At 42.0% G+C, this 20,602-nt stretch overlaps 1 protein-coding gene across 5 annotated transcripts in view; it reads right to left on the bottom strand.

The window, feature by feature from the left end:
- Positions 1–20,602, bottom strand: part of RIN2 (Ras and Rab interactor 2) — a 223,509-nt gene that overhangs the window by 177,082 nt on the left and 25,825 nt on the right. For 2 of the 5 annotated variants that reach the window (XM_013057060.2, XM_004754139.3), the window contains exons 2-3: positions 1,689–1,811; positions 1,423–1,535 (exon numbers count right to left, since the gene is read on the bottom strand). In XM_013057060.2, coding sequence (XP_012912514.1) covers positions 1,423–1,438 — 16 coding nt within the window. In that variant the 5' untranslated portion in view covers positions 1,439–1,535; positions 1,689–1,811. Of the gene's footprint in view, positions 1–1,422; positions 1,536–1,688; positions 1,812–20,207; positions 20,436–20,602 lie in introns of those variants that run through there. The other 3 variants (XM_013057061.2, XM_004754135.3, XM_045078452.1) reach the window with 3 other exon arrangements.

Here is a 20,602-nt window from a genome sequence, read left to right as displayed (position 1 = left end):
GCTCTGAGGTATTTCTTTCTCACACCTTTATTTATTGTCTGTCTGCTGGGAGCCAGAACCTGCGCTAGAAGACATGAGGTGAGAAGACAGGAGACAGGCTCCCTGCTGGCCTCAGGGAGCCTGAAGTCAAACAAGAAATAGCCATGTTGATGATACAGAAGTATCTGGTCACACAAATGACTATTATTTCACATGACAGGGAAAAGTATCTTCTGTGCCATGAGCAGATCCCAAGCTGTCTAAGCTCATGGAGGGAAGGTGGTTGGCTTCCTGAGAGAACTGTATGTCTAGACCAGGACTGGCAGCATTGATTTGGGGTTCATATTAAGGAAACAATCACAACAGACTATATAAAACCAGTTCTCCTATGTTATTGTCTTGTCGTCTTATGCCAGATGGGTTGGCTTTCTCTGAGAGCAGCAGTGTCTAAAAGGCAGCCCACACCCCAACTCTTGATCCAGAAGGAGCAGACGTCTGGGCACTGGCAGATCTCATAAGCCTGGGTAGACTAGCCCTGGGCTCAGATCCCAGCTCATTGTGTGGCCCTGGGTGAGTCTCATCATCTCAATGGGCTCCTATTTCCTTACTCGTAAATGAGTGCAATGCCCTTGACCTTAAATGGTGTTGCAGCGGTTATAAATGAGAGACCTTGAAACGAAGACAATGTTGGATGTTGGTGTTGTTCATGAATCCACTGTGGGGGCAGGGCCAAACATGGCCGAACAGTTCATCAGAGACAGCTTGTCTTTTCTCCCTGGCATCAGTGGAGGAAGATCCAAGGCTGGCGGCTGGAGCCACCCAAAGTCTCGCTCACGTGTCTGTGTGGCCTTATGTGGGACTGGCAGCTAGAACCCTGAAACATGGCCTTTATAAGGGGATTGGGCCAATGGTAGCTGGTCTCAAAGACAAATGTGCCTAAAGAATGAGAGCGAGCCAAGGAGAAGCCATGTCATCTTCGATGATCTGGCTCTGAGACCACTCTGTGTCCCTCCTGCCACCTCTCTGTCACTGAGTTCTACCCAGATTCCAGGAGAGTGAAAATGTACTTCCCTGCCTGAGGGAACATGGCAAGGTTGTTGTGGCCACTTTTGGAAAATCAGATCTGCCAGTGGTGTCTACTGACATCCCTTTGATGCTATTTCCCTGTTATATGATGCTACGGGGGAAAAAAAAAGAGAGAGAGAGAGAAAGAGAGAGAAAGGTGGTGATGGAAGAAATGTACAAGAGAGGGAGAGAACAGACAGAGTAAGGCTTTTATGCTGGGATGGGGTCCTCACCATCGCAACCCTCCTTGGTGAGGAACCAGCTTCTTTGTGCTCCCTGATGGCCACATTTCTATGATGGGGATAGCAGCTGAGCCTCCTTCATGGTGGTGGTATGGGAATTCAATGAATCAATCCATTAAAGTGCTTAGAGCCTCACCTGCCACGTAGTCCATGCTCCATAAATGGGAGCTATGGTTTATGCTCTCCTCAACCGCCTTGGCGTTGGTTTGACCCTGTGGCCATCCATCACACGCTGATTCCCTCAGATACCTGGAAACAGGGATGCAGCTGCCCGTCAGAAAAGTCACACCCCTGTCAACCAAGCTAGAGCGCACAGTCTCTCCGACGGCACAGAACAAACTGGAAACGAGAAACATCCTCAGGATGCCACACACCGGGTTTTATCATTTCGATGTTACATACCCTTCACGCCGGCATGTCCTGTCTCCCTCTTCAGTTCAGTCCCAGCCTCTCCAATGTCCCGAAGGGCTTGAACATTTTATCTTTTCCAGTGGAAGTTCAGCAATCCGGATCTTTTGCCTCCATCTACAACACACAGAATTAGCCATTTAGGGTTTTGGAAGCATTTTAAAAATATCATGTGCAACCACATAGAGGACTTGTCTCACTGGGCTCTGGAAGGATCCAGTGATGGCTAGGAGTGCAGCCAATGGCCTTCCCTTCCTTGTCTGGCCCTCATTCCCATCTCTGGACCAGGTAACTAAAGACAGGCGTTCTTTACCAGAATGTCCTCTAAATCCCTATGCTAATGCTCAGATTTCTAAAACTCCCAAAAAAGTCTTTCACTTAAAAAAAAAAAATGGGGCTAATTAGTAACCAAGCTGTCTTTGTATCATTTAAGTGTCAATTTGTTTTCTATTATCCCCTTGCATCATATCAGCATCTACAAATTTTTTTTTTTTTTTTTTTTTTTTTTTTTTTTTAAAGATTCCATTTTATTAATTTGACAGAGAGAAATCACAAGTAGATGGAGAGGCAGCCAGAGAGAGAGAGAGGGAAGCAGGCTCCCTGCTGAGCAGAGAGCCCGATGCGGGACTCGATCCCAGGACTCCGAGACCACGACCTGAGCCGAAGGCAGCGGCTCAACCCACTGAGCCACCCAGGTGCCCCAGCATCTACAAATTTAAAGAGTTGTGCAATCTTCCAGTCTAGAACTTTGGAGATGGGACCAATCTGAATATGAAATTCTGACTTATCCCCCTATTTCACTTTTTTGTATCAAAGCCCTAACCTTTCCAAAATTACCTGAGCACACAAATGCAGTCAAATCACTCACACACACACACACACAAAACAAACAAACAAACAAACAAAAACCCAGAAATAAAACACAACTATTAGATCAAAGCTCAAATTCTTTTGACCACAACCACTAACACCTGGAGCCCACATCCTTGGCAGAGGTGAACACTGTTATAGATTGACTCTCTCCTTCTCTCTCCCCTACCCACACACATACACACATGTGTTTCTTTTCTAAATAAATGTTCATTGTGTGTCATCCTACACCTTGTGTATTCCATGCTCAAGATGTCCTATCAAACTCCCTACATCAGTGTAAGAAGATTCTCTCATTTTATTTTTGCTACTCTTTGGTAATATTCCATGGTTTCAGCTCCTCCATCAGGCTGTGTAACTGGACTGACTCCCTCTCCAGCACATCACGTCCCTTGCATCCCTTCATTCTCTGGATTCCAGTTTGGCCTCTGGCCTGGAACAGCCTCCCCGACCCTCTCCTCACTCTCGAGAAGATTCAGTTCTCAGATCTGGGGGCAACGCATTTGATCTTGAATCCCAGCTGCGTCTCAGGCCCCATGTTGTGCTCTTTGCTCAGCAGGGAGCCTGCTTCTCCTTCTCCCTCTGCCTGCTGCTCCCCTTCCTGTGCTCTCTCTGTGTCAAATAAATAAAATCTTAAAAACAAAAAAGAAAGAGATGTATTCATTTATTTTAGAGAGAGTGTGCTCATGAGTGTGCAAGTAGGGGGAGGGGCAGAGAGGAGAGAATCCTCAAGCAGATTCCCTGCTGAGTGCAGAGCCTGACCAGAGGTTCCATCCCAGGATCCTGAGATCATGACCTAAGCAGACACAAGAGTCAGACGCTCAACCAACTGTGCCACCCGGGCGCCCCCCAACTTTCTTTTTTAATACAGGTTTTCCTCTGACTCCTATGTCACATATACATAGGTAAGATTACTGATAAATAGTCAAAGTAAGCTTTAGGGCCCATTCACATCACTTCACAATGTCTTCTAATTTCTGCTAACAGATATACAAGGAGTTGGGAGTTAATTTACTGACCCACTATATTCTGGGTAAGTCACACAGTGACACCAAGCAAAGGAAGCCATATAACAACAGGAATGGAAACCAATACAATTAGAAGTAATGAGATTAATTTAATGTATTAGATGATGTTGTTTGGCTAAAACTCAGTCATTCCTTGTAACATGAATATAGCAGAGTTTCCTCTTCTGTGCGGGAAGGACTATCATAAGAGAATAAACCAAGAATTTTCCTTAAAATTTTAAAACAAAGACTGTAACAAAAGACAAAGAAGAAAAACGTATAACCATAAAAGGAACAATGAGATATAACAACTGTAAATAGGTGCATAAATACATAAAACTTAATAACAAACATAAATGAAGTAATTAATAGTAATGCAGTCACAGTAGGGGACTTTAATATTCCAGTTACATCAATGGACAGATCATCCAAACAGAAAATCAACAAAACAAACAGTGGCTTTGAATGACACATTGGACCAGATGGATTTAACAAATGTTTTCAGAACATTCAATCCTAAAACAGCAGAATACACATTCTTTTCAAGTGAACAAGGAACGTTCTCCAGAACAGATCACATATTATGCCACAAAATAAGTCTCAACAAATTCATACCATGCATCTTTTCTGACCATAATGATCTGAAACTAGAAATCAAAAGAAAAAATCTGGAGGTTAAATAATATGGTACTAAACAATGAATGGGGCAACCAAAAAAATCAAAGAAGAAATTTAAAAATACATGGAGACAAATGAAAATGAAAATAAAATAGTCCAAAATCTTTGAGAAAGAGCAAAAGCTGTTCTAAGTGGGAAGTTCATATTAATACAGGCTTACCCTAAGAAGCAAGAAAAATCTCAAATAAACAAGTCAACCTCACACCTAAAAGAGCTTGAAAGAGAAGAACAAACAAAACCCAAAATCAGCAGGAGGAAGGACATAATAAAAATTAGAGAAGATACATGAAACAAAGTATAAAAATAAAACAGGTCAATGAAACCAGAAGCTCATTCTTTGAAAAGATCAACAAAATTGATAAACTTTTAGCTACATTCATAAAAAGGGAGAGAGAGAGAGGGAAGGGGGAGAAAGAGAGAGAGAGGGAGGAAATACTTAAATACAATTAGAAATGAAAAAGGAGAAAGAACAACCAACAGCACAGAAATGCAAAGGATTGTAAGAGAATTTTATGAAAAAATTATATGCCAACACATTGGACAACCTGGAAGAAGTCGATAAATTCCTAGAAACACACAGCCTCCCAAAAGTGAATCAGGAAGAGATAGAAAATGTGAACAGAATGATTCCCAGCAATGATATTGAATCAGTCATCAAGAAACTCCAAGCTAATTAAAGTTCAGGACCAGATGGCTTCACAGGGGAAGGCTACCAAACACACAACGAAGAACTGATACTGATTCTTCTCAAACTATTCCAAAAAGGAGAAAAGGAAGGAAAACTTCCAAATTTGTTCTATAAGAGGCCAACATTACCCTGAAACCAAAACCAGATAAAGACTCCACTAAAAAAAGAGAACTACAGGCCAATATTCTTGATGAACGTGGATGCAAAAATTCTCACAAAATATTAACAAACCAAATCCAACACTAAGTTAAGAAATTATTCACCACAGGGGTGCTTGGGTGGCTCAGTGGGTTAAGCCTCTGCCTTTGGCTCAGGTCATGATCTCAGGGTCCTGGGATCGAGCCCCACATTGGGCTCTCTGCTCAGCGGGGAGCCTGCTTCCCTTCCACTCTCTCTGCCTGCCTCTGCCTACTTGTGATCTCTGTCAAATAAATAAAACCTTTTTTAAAAAAAGAAGAAATCATTCACCACAAATCAAGTGGGATTTAGTCCCAGATGCAAAGATGGTTCAATATTCAGAAATCAATCAATGTGATACATTACATCAACCAGAGAAAGCAGAAAAGTCATGTGATCTTTTCAAAAGATGCAGAAAAAGCATTTGACAAAGGACAACGTCCATTCATGATAAAAACCCTCAACAAGGTAGATTAGTAATATACAGAACTGTTGAGTCACTATACTGGACACCTGAAACTACTATAACACTGTATGTTAACTATAGTGGAATCAAAGTTTTAAAAAATTAAATCATAAAAAATTAAATTACGGCACCTGGGTGGCTCAGTGGGTTAAGCTTCTGCCTTCAGCTTGGGTCACGATCCCACAGTCCTGGGATTGAGCCCCACATCGGGCTCTCTGCTCGTCAGGGAGCCTGCTTCCCCCTCTCTCTCTGCCTGCCTCTCTGCCTACTTGTGATCTCTGTCTGTCAAATAAATAAATAAAATCTTTTTAAAAAATTAAAAAGAAAAAAGAAAAAGAATCACCCTTAAATGCAATTTGGTGTATGGAGAGGCTTGCAAGAGAGGGAGGCACCCATAAACAGACCACCTGGGGTCAGAGCAGGCTGGGGCCCCCTATCATGCTGACTCTGAGCCATGTGCTCATAAAGTGGAATGGCAGGTGGAATGCTTACACAGTTCTAATGATCCCAGTCTCTTTTCCACTCTCCCTCCACATTTCTCAAGCCGAACTACTATGAAGCTTTCATTACTTACCCCACTAGACTGCACCAATCTTTCCTTGGGGGCAGGCATTCTCTGTGTCCTAAGCCTGCTCTGCTCCTTCCCTGGACCCTGCCACAATTCAAATCTGTAGGACCACTTGGTCCCAAGGCAAATTAAATAAATGCAAATCCAATGGCAGGCACCGAAATTACCTAGCAGAACGTGTCCAGAAGGCTCCGCTCTTCAAGGGCTCTTCTTCCTGCTTACATATCTAAAAAGTTTTAAGCATGCCCCATGCTTAGGTCACACCCCAAATCAACAACAGTAGAATCCCCAGGGGTTGTACCCCTGCAGCCCTATTTTTCAAAGCCCACTGGGTGATTCCAGTGTGTAGCACAGGTGAAGAACCAGAGATCTAGCAATTAATGGCTTTCAAACTTTTTTGACTTTGGTCCACAGTAAAAAATACTTTTCACATCATGACTGATACCATACACATACATTCAAAACAGAAATCTTTTTTTAAAGATTTTATTTATTTATGAGAGTGAGAGGAAGAGAGAGAGAGAGCATAAGTGGGATGGGCGGAAGGAGAGGGAGAGAAAAATCTCAAGCAGACTCCAAGCTAAGCATGAAGCCTGATACAGGCTTGATCCCAGGACCCTGAGATCATGACCTGGGCCAAAACTGAGTCAGATCCTTAATTGACTGAGTCACCCACAAGCCCCAGAAATAAACATTTTATAAAACAGTACTTAGCTCTTATGTTCTGATGTTTTCTATCCCATTCACTTTTATTGAAAACAAGGCTGGGGGCACCTGGGTGGCCCAGTCAGTTATGTTTCTGACTCCTGGTTTTGGCCCAGGTCATGACCTCATGGGTTGTGGGATGGAGCCCCACTATGGGCTCTGTGCTCTGCTTGAGATTCTCTCCCTCTGTGCCTCTACCCACTCACATATGCACACACACACACTCTCCCTCTCTCGCTCAAATAAATAAATAAATCTTTAAAAAAAAAAAAAAAAACAGACAAGGCTGTATGTGCCCAACTTCCCATTTCACAATCTCTGAGGGAGGTCATGACCCACAGTTCGAAAAACACTGCCTTAGATGACCCAGAATAGTTAAAGTAATTAGTAAACACTATCCTCAGAATAAACACGTATTTCAACAATTCCCACAGAGGATGTATGAACCCCTGAGAATAAATCCATATTTATAGATGCCCATTTTGAAAATCTGTATAATCCAATCTTTCATTTGATAAAACAGGAAAGGTCAAGCTCATAGGTACATTCCCTCTTCTATGCACATATGCCTGTGTACTCATCTATTTGAAAAATCTTTAAACAACTTCCTGGTGGACACCCAGACTAACCACTCCTCAAATTCAATGATGTTTCAATGTGTGTAGCTCAGGGGTTCTAGTCTTAATTTTCCCATTGCTCATGCACCATTGTTTATCACACAATACGGAGCCTGATGCAGGTATTTGCATTAATACTGTTGACTGAGTTTTAGCATCCTGGCATACACTTCCAATTCTAATTTAGCAAAATAATGCACTAGGGAGGCTGATAAACACATCTGGCCATCAGGAGAAGGGGGTTTGCTGTGACTCTTAGTTACCATGCTTATAACACCAGACCATAGTTTCAGGTGTCTAGTGCTGTCACGACACAGACAAAAAATAGAGAGAATTCGATATTGCCACCAATATTCAATTTTCACCCACGTTGCTGCAATAGCATCCCTAAGTGCTTAAGACAAAGTGTTCTGAGCCCCTGGGGGGAAAAAAGCTGCCAGGCAAAATACAATTAGCCAATTTCCAAAGGGGTTCTGACTTACAAAAAGACAAGAATTCAGCAAACCCAAACAAGTCTTAAGTATAGATATAAAACTGAGCTAACGGTAGATATATAACATATGGCATATGTTATAAAATCCTCCATACAGAAACATCAAACACCAGTCACATAAAGATCATCTTCATATAAGAAAAATATAACTGATTGTTAAAAAGAACAGCTGACAGATGGAGGCTTTCCATCAGTAGGGGTGAAGCAGCTATAAGGGTCTGGGAAGCTGTCCCAGCCTTGCTGTGTTGGTCTCATGGAGCGCGCACAGAGGCATTTCCTCAGCGAAGGGTGTCTGTCCTCACTTGGTCATGAACTTTAACATGGTCGTGTTCCTAAGAGAAATGTAAATTCATTTCAAACTTACATGGGTTGCCTAGCAAACCAGATTTTCTCCAGGGAATACTAAAGGGTTTCTCACCTTGACAACTTTAAATTATCTAGAGTTTTAATTTCATTTCTCTATGGAAGAAAGAAAGCTAAATTTATGGGGGTGTGTTTTGATCACAACTATTCACTGATGAACAAATACTGATTAAGCATCTGTAAGGTGTGACTGCACACACCTAATACTCATCGGAAGCTCTAAAGCCTTATGAAATATTTAAAAACTGAAACCCTCAAGGCAAAAGCAGATTGAAGAAAACAGACTGCCAAACAATGTCACCTAAGCTAGTATGTGTTAAAAGGAAACATTGCTCTATAATCCCAAGGAACTGGGAAATGTGGAGTTACACACAGTGTGCTATTGTTATTATTGTTGTTGTTTTTATTGTTGTTGTTGTTGCAAGATTTCCAGAGCCTCTATGTGAATCTAATCTGGAAGGGTTAATTTATGTCCAAGTATCTCCCCAAATTCTTTAACCAAAGAGCCCTTATTCCCGACTATCTCAGGATTAGACCAACTGTGAAAGATGGTCACCTGGAGCATGTTTTCTCCCTCTCTTTGCCATTTCCCTAAATTAAATATATCAGAGAAAGGCACTGCCATCTATCTCTCTGGGGGGAGGACAGAGAGAAAGAGCGCAAAGAAAATGGTGCTGCTATTATTGAAGTAAGACTCCATAGGGCTGGGTTGTCCAACACAGCAGCCACTAGCCCTGCAGAGCTATTGATTGCCCACAATGTGGGGAGTCCGAATTCAGATGTGTTGTTAAGTAGAAAATACACAACAGGTTTTGAAGTCTTAGTGAAAAAATGTAAAACCCATTATTAAAAAATTTTTACATTGCACATGTTGAAACTGATATACTGGATTAAAGAAAATATATTATTAAAATTAATTTTTGGTGGCTGGGTGCCTCAGTCAGTTAAGCACCTGCCTTAGGCTCAAGTCATGATCCCTGGGTCCTAGGATAGAGCCCCACAGCGGGCTTCCTGCTTAGCAAGGAGCCTGCTTCTCCCTTTCCTGCTCCCCCTGCTTGTGCTCTATGTCAAATAAATAAACAAACAAGCAAATAAATAAATAAACATTTAACTTTACCTATTAAAAAAAATTAAGAATATAGCCACTAGAAAATTTAAAATGATATATGTGGTTCACATTATATTTCTTTTATTAAAGATTTTATTTATTTATTTGAGATAGAGAGAAAGCATGAGCAGGGGAAAGAGGCAGAGGGAGAGGGAGAAGCAGACTCCTCACTGAGGAAGGAGCCTGAATCAGGGCTCAATCCCAGGACTCCAAGATCACAACCTGAGCTGAAGGTGGGTGCTTAACCAACTGAGCCACACAGGTGCCCCATCACATTGTATTTCTATTGGACAGCATTTCCTTATAGAACAGCCCTCAAAGCCTTACTGGTCACTAATACCATATGGCTATCCCCTATCCCTTGTCTGGTGAGCTACACACACACACACACACACACACACACACACACACGCACACACACACACGCACACACACACATGGTGGCTGCTCAGCCTAAAACACCTTACCATCTACTGCTATCTCTTGCTACAATCCTGCCCATCCTTTAAGCGCCATCTCAAACTCTAGCAGACAACTGCTACCATTTATTAAGAATTGATTACAGCCAAGGCACTGTGTTAAGTACCTTTCATGTGACTCCCTTAAGCCATCAGAGCAGCTCTGTGAAGAGGACAGCATTCAATTCTCATTTTATAGCTGCAAGAGATGTTCATGGGCAGCACCAGCAGCTGGTCAGTGGCAAAGCCCAGAGTCGTCTTTGCTTTATCAATCACCACTGCCCCCTCTGCTGATCCTTGCCATCACACCCCAAGGCTGCTCTGAGTTTCTGAACACATGTATCCCTCACTGCCAGGAACCCTCCTGGCACTTAGTTAATGGGTCTTAATTTGTATACCTTTTTCATTGCATGGATTACTGCACTGTATCATCACTACTATGAATCTGTGCAATCCACAGGACTCTCTCTGAAGACCAAGATGAATTCTACTATTTAAATCTTCATGGAAAGTAATACTTTGAGACCTCAGTCAATATTTAATTAATGTACGGCATATTATATATTTAAACATATTATACACTCCTCTCATGCCTTTTACAAATGTAAATTCTGTTGTTGAAGTAAGAATTGGGTAAATGAGGTGGATGGTCTTTACTGACAGTAGACTCTTAAAGCAAAGGGAAAGAGAGCACCTGGAAGTCCAGTTCCCCTCTGGTGGAGGAAACCTCTGGAGACCTTCCCATTGCCATTCCTCTACCAACAAAAAGTAGTTTCTATTTTTCAGCTCTTACAGTCAAGCTGACCCTGTCCTCTGCTCCGACCTTGTCCCTAAAGGGGATCCTGCCCCCGACCTACCCCAACCATAGTGACAGGGGAGGGAGGGAAGGAATTAAGATAGTAATCCTGGGTAATTCCAAAACGTCACATTTCTGGTAAGCTTAGAAGACGTCTTCCCTTACCCATTTGTTGTCTGAAAAGGGCACAATAAAAGCAGACTAAAGACCTCTAACTGTACTGATCAGTCATTCCAAATGCTGATGTTTGCATGAGAATAGTAACATTTTCCAATAAAACACCTCCTGCTGACAGTTCTAGAAATATCAACATTTGGAAAAATATTTTTTGGTAATAGCAATTACAATACCTATGAAAAACCAGGATTCAATTTATTATATTTTTATGCCCTTCCCAAAGGCTTTTGTGTAATGGAGAAAATTTAGATTACTTCAGATCACTTCAAAATGGATGTCCCAGCTAATTTTCCTTAACCAATGATCTCAAATCTTTTTCCCAGAAGCCAGGTTGCCATGACTATATGAAGTTTTCCTCACTTACGTGTACTAATGTGAATCCAAGTGCAAGGTCTACCTCCTCTCTAGGTCAATCATTTTTCTTCTCTGGTATGACTTCTTTCAAAGGACAAGCTAGGAATTTTCTTGACCTTCAACAAACTAAACCTCAGCACTGGACCTCCAAATTAGATTCTTTGACTTTTATTTAAATATATTTGATTACATTAAGTAAGATCCACAAGATTACTTTGAATAATATTCTCACAAATATGTTCGGAAATATGTTTTGGAAAAACTCACAAATATGTTTTGGAAAACTCTTAGCTTCAGAAATGATGAGTATTTCTAGGAATGCCTATATATCCATGGTAATTTTCAACTACTTCTATCTCCGTTCTGCCTATTAACAAAAGGGGCAAGTAATTCACATATTTATCTGATTTAACACACATATGTTGGATTTTGTTCTAGGTCTAAGAGGGACACTACAGGGGCACAAACAGGTTCCTGTTTTCGGATGTAGGCATCCGAAGAGGAGGTGAAGATGGGTATAGGTTCAAGTAGGGGAGCATGAGGAAAAACATTTAGACAGAACCACCTGGCTAATAGCAGATGTGTCAAGGCAAAGGCATGAGAATCTGGGCTGACTCTGGGGGCACTGAGCGTTTGGGAGGAAACAGTGGTCAGGGAAAGGCCTGGACTCAGGGGAGGGCTTCTGTTGTTGCGTAAGGTAAACCTACAGAAGCCCCTGAAATCTCTGTCTGGGGTGGATGCTGGAGGTGGAAGGACAACTTAGGGCAGATAATGAAGAGCTGAGCTAGGGAACTATAAACTTGAACTTGGAAAGAAAGTGCCAGACACAAGAGCTCTTATGCCAGATGCAAGGAGGAAACATCCATTACAGATACCCAGAGGATAAGAAGTCAGAGGGGGCAGTGTGGGCAGGTGGATGATGATTATATGTTTAGATAAGGCAAGTCTGAGTGGGGAAGTCCAATATGAGTTGAAAAATGAATAGGAATAAATGCATAATCTGCATCAGGATAAATGGTCCCCTCCCCCAACCCACATATGCAAACAGAAAATGTCAGGAAGTTGTATAACAGGTGCCCTATATTAGTAGCGCTCAGGGTCATACTGCCTGTGTGGGAAGCAAGGAACCTAATCTGCAGGTCTTAGTAAGATACAGGAATCACTGCTGTGAGTAGGTGTACTATTGTTTCATTTTTGGATTAGGTGAGTCGGAGGTCCTGAGGGAGATCTAGATTGAGAAATCCAACAGGCAGTTGGACCACTAACACGATCAAATGGTTAACTATATATCCAGAAAAGAGCATCCACAATGAAGGGGATGATGGTCTACAGAAGTCAGATCACCCTAATTCTGGGTGCCACACTTTTGCAAGGGGTCAGGAGGGGATGATAAAATTGGGGTCAGAAGGGGAGAGATGATAAAATTGGGGTCAGAAGGGGAGAGAAATGAAATGACCATGACTGTGGTGTGGGGAAAAAGCTTGATGGAGCTTTGAATGCTTGACCTGATGAAAAGGAAAAGCAGGAAAGCCTCCTTCCATCTTGGCAAAGAGGACTCACACTTGACCACTAACAGGTAAGAGGTAGACCTAGGAACCAAAGAACAGATTTTAGGGGAAGGCACATTCCAGGTCAAGGTAAGGACTTCCTGTACATCATAAGGGGGATTGCCTCATCATCAAGAAACTGAAGCATAGGGGTGCCTGGCTGGCTCAGTGACAAGCCTCTGCCTTCAGCTCAGGTCATAATCTCAGGGTCCTGGGATCAAGCCCCGCATCAGGCTCTCTGCTCAGTGGGGAGCCTGCTTCCCTCCTCTCTCTCTGCCTGCCTCTCTGCCTACTTGCGATCTCTCTCTGTGTCAAATAAAATTAAAAAAAAAAATTAAAAAAAAAAAAAGAAAGAAACTGAAGCATAGACTGGACAATCACCCCAGGGGATGCCACTGAGGGGACTGAAGCATATGATGGTGAGCTAGATAATAGTTAGATGTTCCTATCAGTTCTATTGTTGGGTCCCCCAATAATGGGTCCGTGATTAAAGGAGCGAGACTGATACAAAGTGAAGGTCAAGCAAAGTTTTATTTTGCGCCAAGCGTCGAGAATCAAACCGACCATCAAATGGACTGGTCGGGGCCACCTCTTACAGAGAGGGCAACCCCTCTCAGCCTCACAGACTAACTTTTATAGAGGAAAGACCATGTGGTTGGGCCTGACCACACACGGGTGGCCAATGAGATTGTAACACACAGAGAAAGCTCCACAGTCATGCTAGGTCCCACACAGGTGGCCAATTGAATTACAATTCACCCCATAGTAGCTACTTGAACTAGCCTATCACCTTGGTGAGAATTGGCACCCAAAAGGGGGGGCCCACACTCCTAGGTAGCTAGGAAGACAGTATGCACGCCCCACTGATTGGATGTCTCCACCTGACCTGACTTATCCCAGCAACCGGGCTCTGTTATCTCTACCTGATCTGACCCACCCTTGTATTTGGGCTTTGTTACCTGGGACTGGTTTCCCGGACTTGCTTTTAAGTAAGTTCCCCCGGGGAGGAGGGGCAGGGTCAGTTTAAGTTTTACTGCATAAACAACAAAATGGCTGTTCAACCGAGGTGGGGCCGCTCTGGCTAAATAGGCCCTTACACTGTGACGCCATGGGAGGAGGCAGACTGGAGCAAAATACATATGGGGTAAGGATCCCCTACAGAAAGCAGACAGGTGAGGTCACAGGTTAAATGCCCAAGACAGATTATAGCAAAAGAAAATAATAGAACTGTGGAAAGAGTTTTGTATAAAATGAGAGAAAAGAAGCTACTGGAGACAGGAATGTCATAAAAGAATAGGAAGAAAATTCAAAGACAGTCACACAACAAAAGATAAGGAAGAGGAAATATATTATTGAAGTACATACAGCTCTCACATGTGAAGGGTACAGTTGTTAAGGATACAGCTTGATGATTTTTCACACCGTTCCAGAAGGTTCTCTCAAGCCTTCCATATTCAGTAGCCCCCAAACTCTGACTTGTGGCATAGAGTAGATTAGCCTGTTTTTTAACTTCATATAAATGAAACCAGACAATATGTACTCTTATGATTTCTTAAAGTCAATGTTATGTCTGGGAGGTTCATCCATGTTGTTATGTATCAGTAGTTCGTTCATACCTTCCCATCATTATGTAGGTGATGGAAGTTTCCAGGCTTTGGCTATCATAAATAAATACATGTGGACACAAGCACGCATTTCTGTTGGTCACCTTCACAGTATACTCTCTCTGCCATACGGCCGATATATAGTCAGCTTTAGTCACTACAGCCAAACGCTCTTTCAGAAATCTTGTACCAACCTATATTCTCTCCTGCAACGTAAGAGAGTTAAAATTCTCTACATTGTCATTAACAGTTGGTATGTTGTCAGTCATTTTAATTTCAGCCATCTTGGTGGGTGTATCATGATCTACTATTCTGCTATTTTGATTTCTCTGGTGAGAACAGCATTTGGTTGAGATGAGACCCTCTCTGGCTGAACATTATTTTTTCATGTGTTTAGTAGACATTCTGATACCCTCCTTTAGAAAGTGCTCAAGTCTCTTGTCTATTTTTTTTTTAAGATTTTATTTATTTATTTGACAGAGACTGAGAGAGAGAGAGAGCGCACGCACAAGCAAGGGGAATAGCAGACAGAGCGAGAGGGAGAAGCAGACTCCCTGCTGAGCAGGTAGCCCAATATAGAGCCCTATCCCAGGACCCTGGGATTATGCTCTGAGCCTAAAGCAGCAGCTTAACCAACTAGCCACCCAGGCACACTTCTTGTCCATTCTTAAAGTGAGTTGTCTAATACATATACACATACTTCTGGACTGGAGTCCTTGATTGGATGCACGGATTGCAAATATCTTCCCCCCCTCTCCCCGCCGCGAAAAAAGTACCTTTTCAAAGTTTGTGGCTTGCATTTTTTACTCTTTTAAGGGCATTTTGAATGAACAAACGTAATTTTAATGAAGTCAAATTTATCCATCTTTTTCTTTTATTATCAGTTCTGTTTTTAAAAAGTTTTGCCTTCTCAAAAGTCACCAAGATATTCTCTTATGTTTTCTTCTAGGCTGTTGATAGTTTTAAGTTTATAATCCATCCTGAAATAATTTTTGTGTATGGCATGGAGATCAAGCTTAATTTTTTTCCTTACAAGCCTACAAGTGACCTCACATCAACTATGGAAAAGACTCTCCTCTCCCTCACTTAATTGTAGGGTAACCTTTCTTGTAAGTCAAGTGACTATATATCTGTAGGTTTGTCTCTGGACTCTCATTTCTGTTCCATTGATTTATCTATCCCTGTTTCAATGCTACAATTTCAATTACCTAGGCTTAGAGCAAGTCTTAAAACTGGTAATATGAAACCTCCAGATTTGTTGTTATTCTTAAATATTTCCTTGTGTATTATAATTACTTTTCATTTCCATTTAAATTTTGTAATCAACTTTTCAACTTTTATAGGAAAAACCCTTACTGGAACACTAATTAAAATTTCAAATAATCTATATGTCATTTAAGGGAGAACTGACATCTTTAAAATATTGAGTATTCCAAATTCATGAACATGGTATATGCTTTTATTTTTTTAAGATCTTAATTTTAATTTTTCCCAATGTTTTGTACTTTTTGGTGCAGCATTCATGCACACCTGCTGTTAAATTTTTTTCCTAGATATTTTTCATGGTACTTTTTACACAGCAAACCATATGCTTTGTTAACTTTTCTAACTGTTGCTAGTATATTAATCTCTGAATGACACTTCTAATTATTCTTTTCTAATTTTAATAACTTTCATTTCTTCTTCCTTGTCTCAGTGCTCATATAAAATGGATGGTTAAGGTGATTGACCTTCTTTTTTAAATGATTTATTTATTTATTTGAGAGAGAGAGCAAGAGAGAGTGTGGGGAAAGGGCAGAGGGAGAAGGAGAGAGAAACCTTAGCAGGTTCAGCGCTAAGCATGGAGCCCCACACAGGACTCAAACCCATGATCCCAAGATCACCACCTGAGTTGAAACCAAGAGTCAGATGCTCAACTGACTGTGCCACCCAGGCCCTCCAAGGTGGTTGCCTTTTAATCCTAGTCTACCACACGGGCAGTACTGTGGCTGTCACTAAACACACATTTGAGTCAAACATTAATCTCTGGATGGTTCTTAGTTCCCATGTTTTATTCTCCCCTTCACTAGATCTAGGTCTGTGGATCTGAAGTTAAAATCCTGAGAGCACTGAGTACTAACTATATGCCTGACATTGTATTAGCCATTCCCAGGTACTACTTCACTCGATCCTTGTGACAACCTTTGTAGCAACAGATGAGGTAACAGGGACACAGCAAAATGGGCTATTTACCCAATGGCCACACCACCATTATGCAAGGGAGCCAGCATCCAAACCAGACTGTCTGACTCCGTAACACAGCCACTATATCATTAGGAATCAAATCTTCCTGCCCCAGCCCTCTGTTTGAGGTCACTTCTCTTTACTATTGCCTAAGCCGCCTGGACAGGTATGCTCACCATGTGGTCAACAGGAAAGCTACTGAACTTGGGCCTCATCAGAAAACCTTGAAAATGGCCACCATGTTCTTAATTCCTGCATTCTTAAGGTTTTATCCCCTTCCAGAACAAAGTAAACAGTTCTCTCCAGCATTCTGTCCTATCACTTACTTCTACCAAAAGCAACAGGGAAAGCTCTGCAACTACAAAAGATAATTACCTGAAAAAAGAGCTCGATTGTTTCTCAATGGATAGGTTAGTTTATATGCAAAATCTAAAGAGGTGTTCTAGTCTATGTTCTAGTCTATCAACTCTCTCTAAAAATTATCCAAAACAAAGCCACTGCAAAGAGTATTAGGCATAGAAAAAGTCCTTGTTCCTTGAGGCTTTGTTCATAATCATTAGCTCTTACAACATAATAAATCACCACAAGACTTACTGACTTAAAACACAATATTTTATTACCTTTATGGTTTCGGAGCATCTGGAAATCAGGCAGGTTTTGGCTGGGCAGTTCTGGCCCAAAGTTCTGAATGTGGTTGCAGCCAGATGTTTGTTGGAACTAGAACAAAGGGCGGTGGGGTGGGGGTGGGGGGTGTGAGGCACAGCTGGCACAGCCTGAGACTGGCCTAGAGTCAACTAACTTCCTAAAGTTTCAGACCATGTGGTCTCTTCCCAGGGGCTAGTTTGGGCTTCCTCACAGCATGGTGGCTGTGGACAGGTATAACTACTTAAATGGCAGCTCAGGGCTCCAGCAAGCATGTTCCAGAAAGCAAAGTGGAACCTGCTTTATCTCTTCCAAATTATCCTCAGAAGTAATGCAGTATTATTCGTGCCACATTCTATTGTTACAAGTGAGCACAAATGTATCCAGATACACAGGAAAGGGATCAGATTTCCCTCTTGATGGAGAGCTGGCTAAGAGAACACGCGGGTTGGGCAATGACGTAGCCATCTCTGGAAAAATACAATGTGTCCCACAGTCTTAAGTTAGCCATGTACTGCAAATGTCATGTGTGACGGAACCCATGCCACTCTCATTTTTCAGATATGTAAACCAAGAGAAAGCATTTCTAATCTGGTTCTGGTTACAAAGAGGAGGGGAAGAAACCATCACCATCTGTTTAAACATGCAACTTTAAAGATAAACATAGTATACAGAAATTACTTTGTGAACTGTAAAATATGGCATATTTATTGTGATCATTCATTGCAATTTAGAAACATCTCTGAAATGTCTGTTATCTCTGAAAATCTGACATTTTATCAAGACAGATGATGCTGTCCTTCAAAGGTTTCATCTATTTAATAAATACCACTTAAATCCAATCACCCTTGGAAAATATTTGGGAATTTCCTAGAGTGGCATTTAATGGAGAACTTGGAAAGTTAAAACTATCAACAAGATTGGCCTGACAAAATGTTTCCCATTGGAAGAGAGTAGTTATGGGCAAGGGATACTTGCTTTGTCCTGGAGCTCAGGAAAGAAAGAACCATGGATGATGGACAGGGGTAACTCACAAAGGTCAGTCTGCTGTCCAGTTAGTATCTGCAAACCGAAATTCATCTCCTCTCTCAAGTTCAGCCAACTCTCATTTCACATCTTCCAAGGTTTTGTCCATTTTAGTTCTGATTTTTCAAATTTTTGATTCGGAATATATATATACATTCACACACAAACACACAAAATATAATATGTATGTATACACACACATATACACACACACATATATGGATATATATGTAGAAAAATACATATGAATATATATGTGAAATGTGAAAATGCTTGTCTCAGGATAATTAATGCTAAACACTGTACCGTTTTCTTCTACTTTGGGGTGTGTGTGTGTGTGTGTGTGTGTATGCTTGCGTGCTTTTAGACAGAGTGATAATTCATCCTCTGAAATATTTTGATTCTCAAACTATTTTCGTCTGACTGCAGCTTTGCTTGCATGTTGTCTTCTGTCTTCTCCTCCTCTGACAATACTTCCTTTCTGGACCAGCAATGAGTTCATGGAGACAGAAACAGGGCTTTGGGTGGTTACCTAAGTTTGTTGGTTCAAACCCGCCCTCTGCTGTTGACATGGTAAAGTGCAGTTTCCTTAGGAAACAGGAAACAGTTTTGGGGGGGAGGGTCTCTTCTGATTTTGATTCCTTTTTATCTCTGGGGGGCTCTTAATTTTATCCCTTTCATTCTCTCTCCACATCGTCCAGTCTCCAAGCAGTAAGTGCCCTTCCAAGTTTCCCGCTTCTGTCTTGAAGCCTCATCATTCCCAGGACTACCCCTATGGGTCCCACCAGCATTTAAGTATTTACACTCGGCATGGGACTTGACTTTCTAGAGGTGATGTTGGATGGGCTGCATCACCCCAGGCTCCTCAGTTCCTGTCCTATTCTTTACTTGTTCTTCACTGTCTATCCAGTGCTCCTGACGGGTGGGCGCCAGAGGTGTCGGGCTGGACTTGGGTGTTTTTCTCCCTCTGTAACAGATAACTTGAAGTTTGTAAAATGACGCCTCCTAGTAATACTAGAGGCATGTGTAAAAGATGCTTTTATTTGCTCTGTTTGTTGATTTTGAGGGATTTGGGGGAAAAGGTATACAAAAATTTGGATTTAGGCAATCACTATTATGCTACTACAACTTAGAGTTCTATATGTTTAAATAATAATGTCATTCACTGCATTAAATATTACACCCATTTAAAAATATATATATATACACACCCATTTTACCCGGACCTATGTACTCTCCACAATGCAGGAATGTCTCAGCATAGCTGTACATTTTTTAAACAAGGAACTCTGTAATAACTAACAAGCACACACAAGAAACCAATTGCTTAAAATACTTTCTGATGCCCTAACGTACACCAAAGCTAACTCTTACTCTTACATATCAACATCCATCACCAAAACTGACAAACTTTCTCCAACTCTATTAGCAAAGGGTTGTGCCCTTGACAGCATCTGCCACCAAGAATGAAATTGTAGGTAGAAGTCACTGGAGAAGCTGAACTTGTGCTTCAGGTTGCCCTGAGATTTTCAAGTTTGAAACGGAGGTAATTCTCTGGGCTCTAGCAAAGCCCTCCTGGTTTACTCAGCTTTACTGAGTCCAGCTTTACTCAGATATGTATGGCTTTTCACTCCAGGTCCCCATGGTAGAGGGTAGACGCTGCCTGAGCTAGGAGCACAGCAAGTCTCAAGAGCTGGGCATTATTCCCTCCACACCCCAACAGCCCTCATTCATGACTTCTGAGAGATAGAAAAACCCAGCCCCCTTGCCCCCCCACCTAATGGGCAGGATAACTGAGTCAGAGTTCATGCTCTGAAAATGGTAAACTCTTATCCACAGGGCTGATTTGATTGATAATATACCGTGGACTGGCTGCCTCCCCAACAATGCACCTCCTACTCCCCTACCAGTGCTTCCCAGGGCCACCCCCCAAATGAAGTACTTACATTGAAATCGTTGCTCAAGGCCTGCTTCAAAGGGAAGCCAGACTGAGAGGGCCTCTTAGCTTGGCTCCTCTTCTCCAGCCTCTCAGAGCCTCCACATACAGTTCAGAGCCAGGAAGACAGCCCCAAACCGGGTCACTGATGCAAACAGGGTGAAAAGGAGAGGAGACTTGGAAGTAAGGGTCCAGAGATGCACAGAAGAAGGTCCTAATGGGAGTGTGCAGGGCACAGCCTGGAGTACTCTCTGTCCCCAGGGCCACCGCTGAGGCCATGGGCTGATTTAAAGGGACAGTGGTCAGACAGCCCCTCTACATTCCACAGCCAAGGCCTGTGTACATAGTAGCTTTTCTGTAAATACTTGTGGAAAGAATGAACGAGGAGGAATTCGGGTTAAGAAA

The sequence above is a fragment of the Mustela putorius genome, unplaced genomic scaffold, assembly GCF_011764305.1.
Source record: "Mustela putorius furo isolate JIRA1106 unplaced genomic scaffold, ASM1176430v1.1 tig00000253_pilon_pilon_pilon, whole genome shotgun sequence".
Taxonomy (NCBI): Eukaryota; Metazoa; Chordata; class Mammalia; order Carnivora; family Mustelidae; genus Mustela; species Mustela putorius.
The sequence above is the reverse complement of the archived record's forward strand: the minus strand, read 5'-3'. Positions and strand labels throughout refer to the sequence as shown.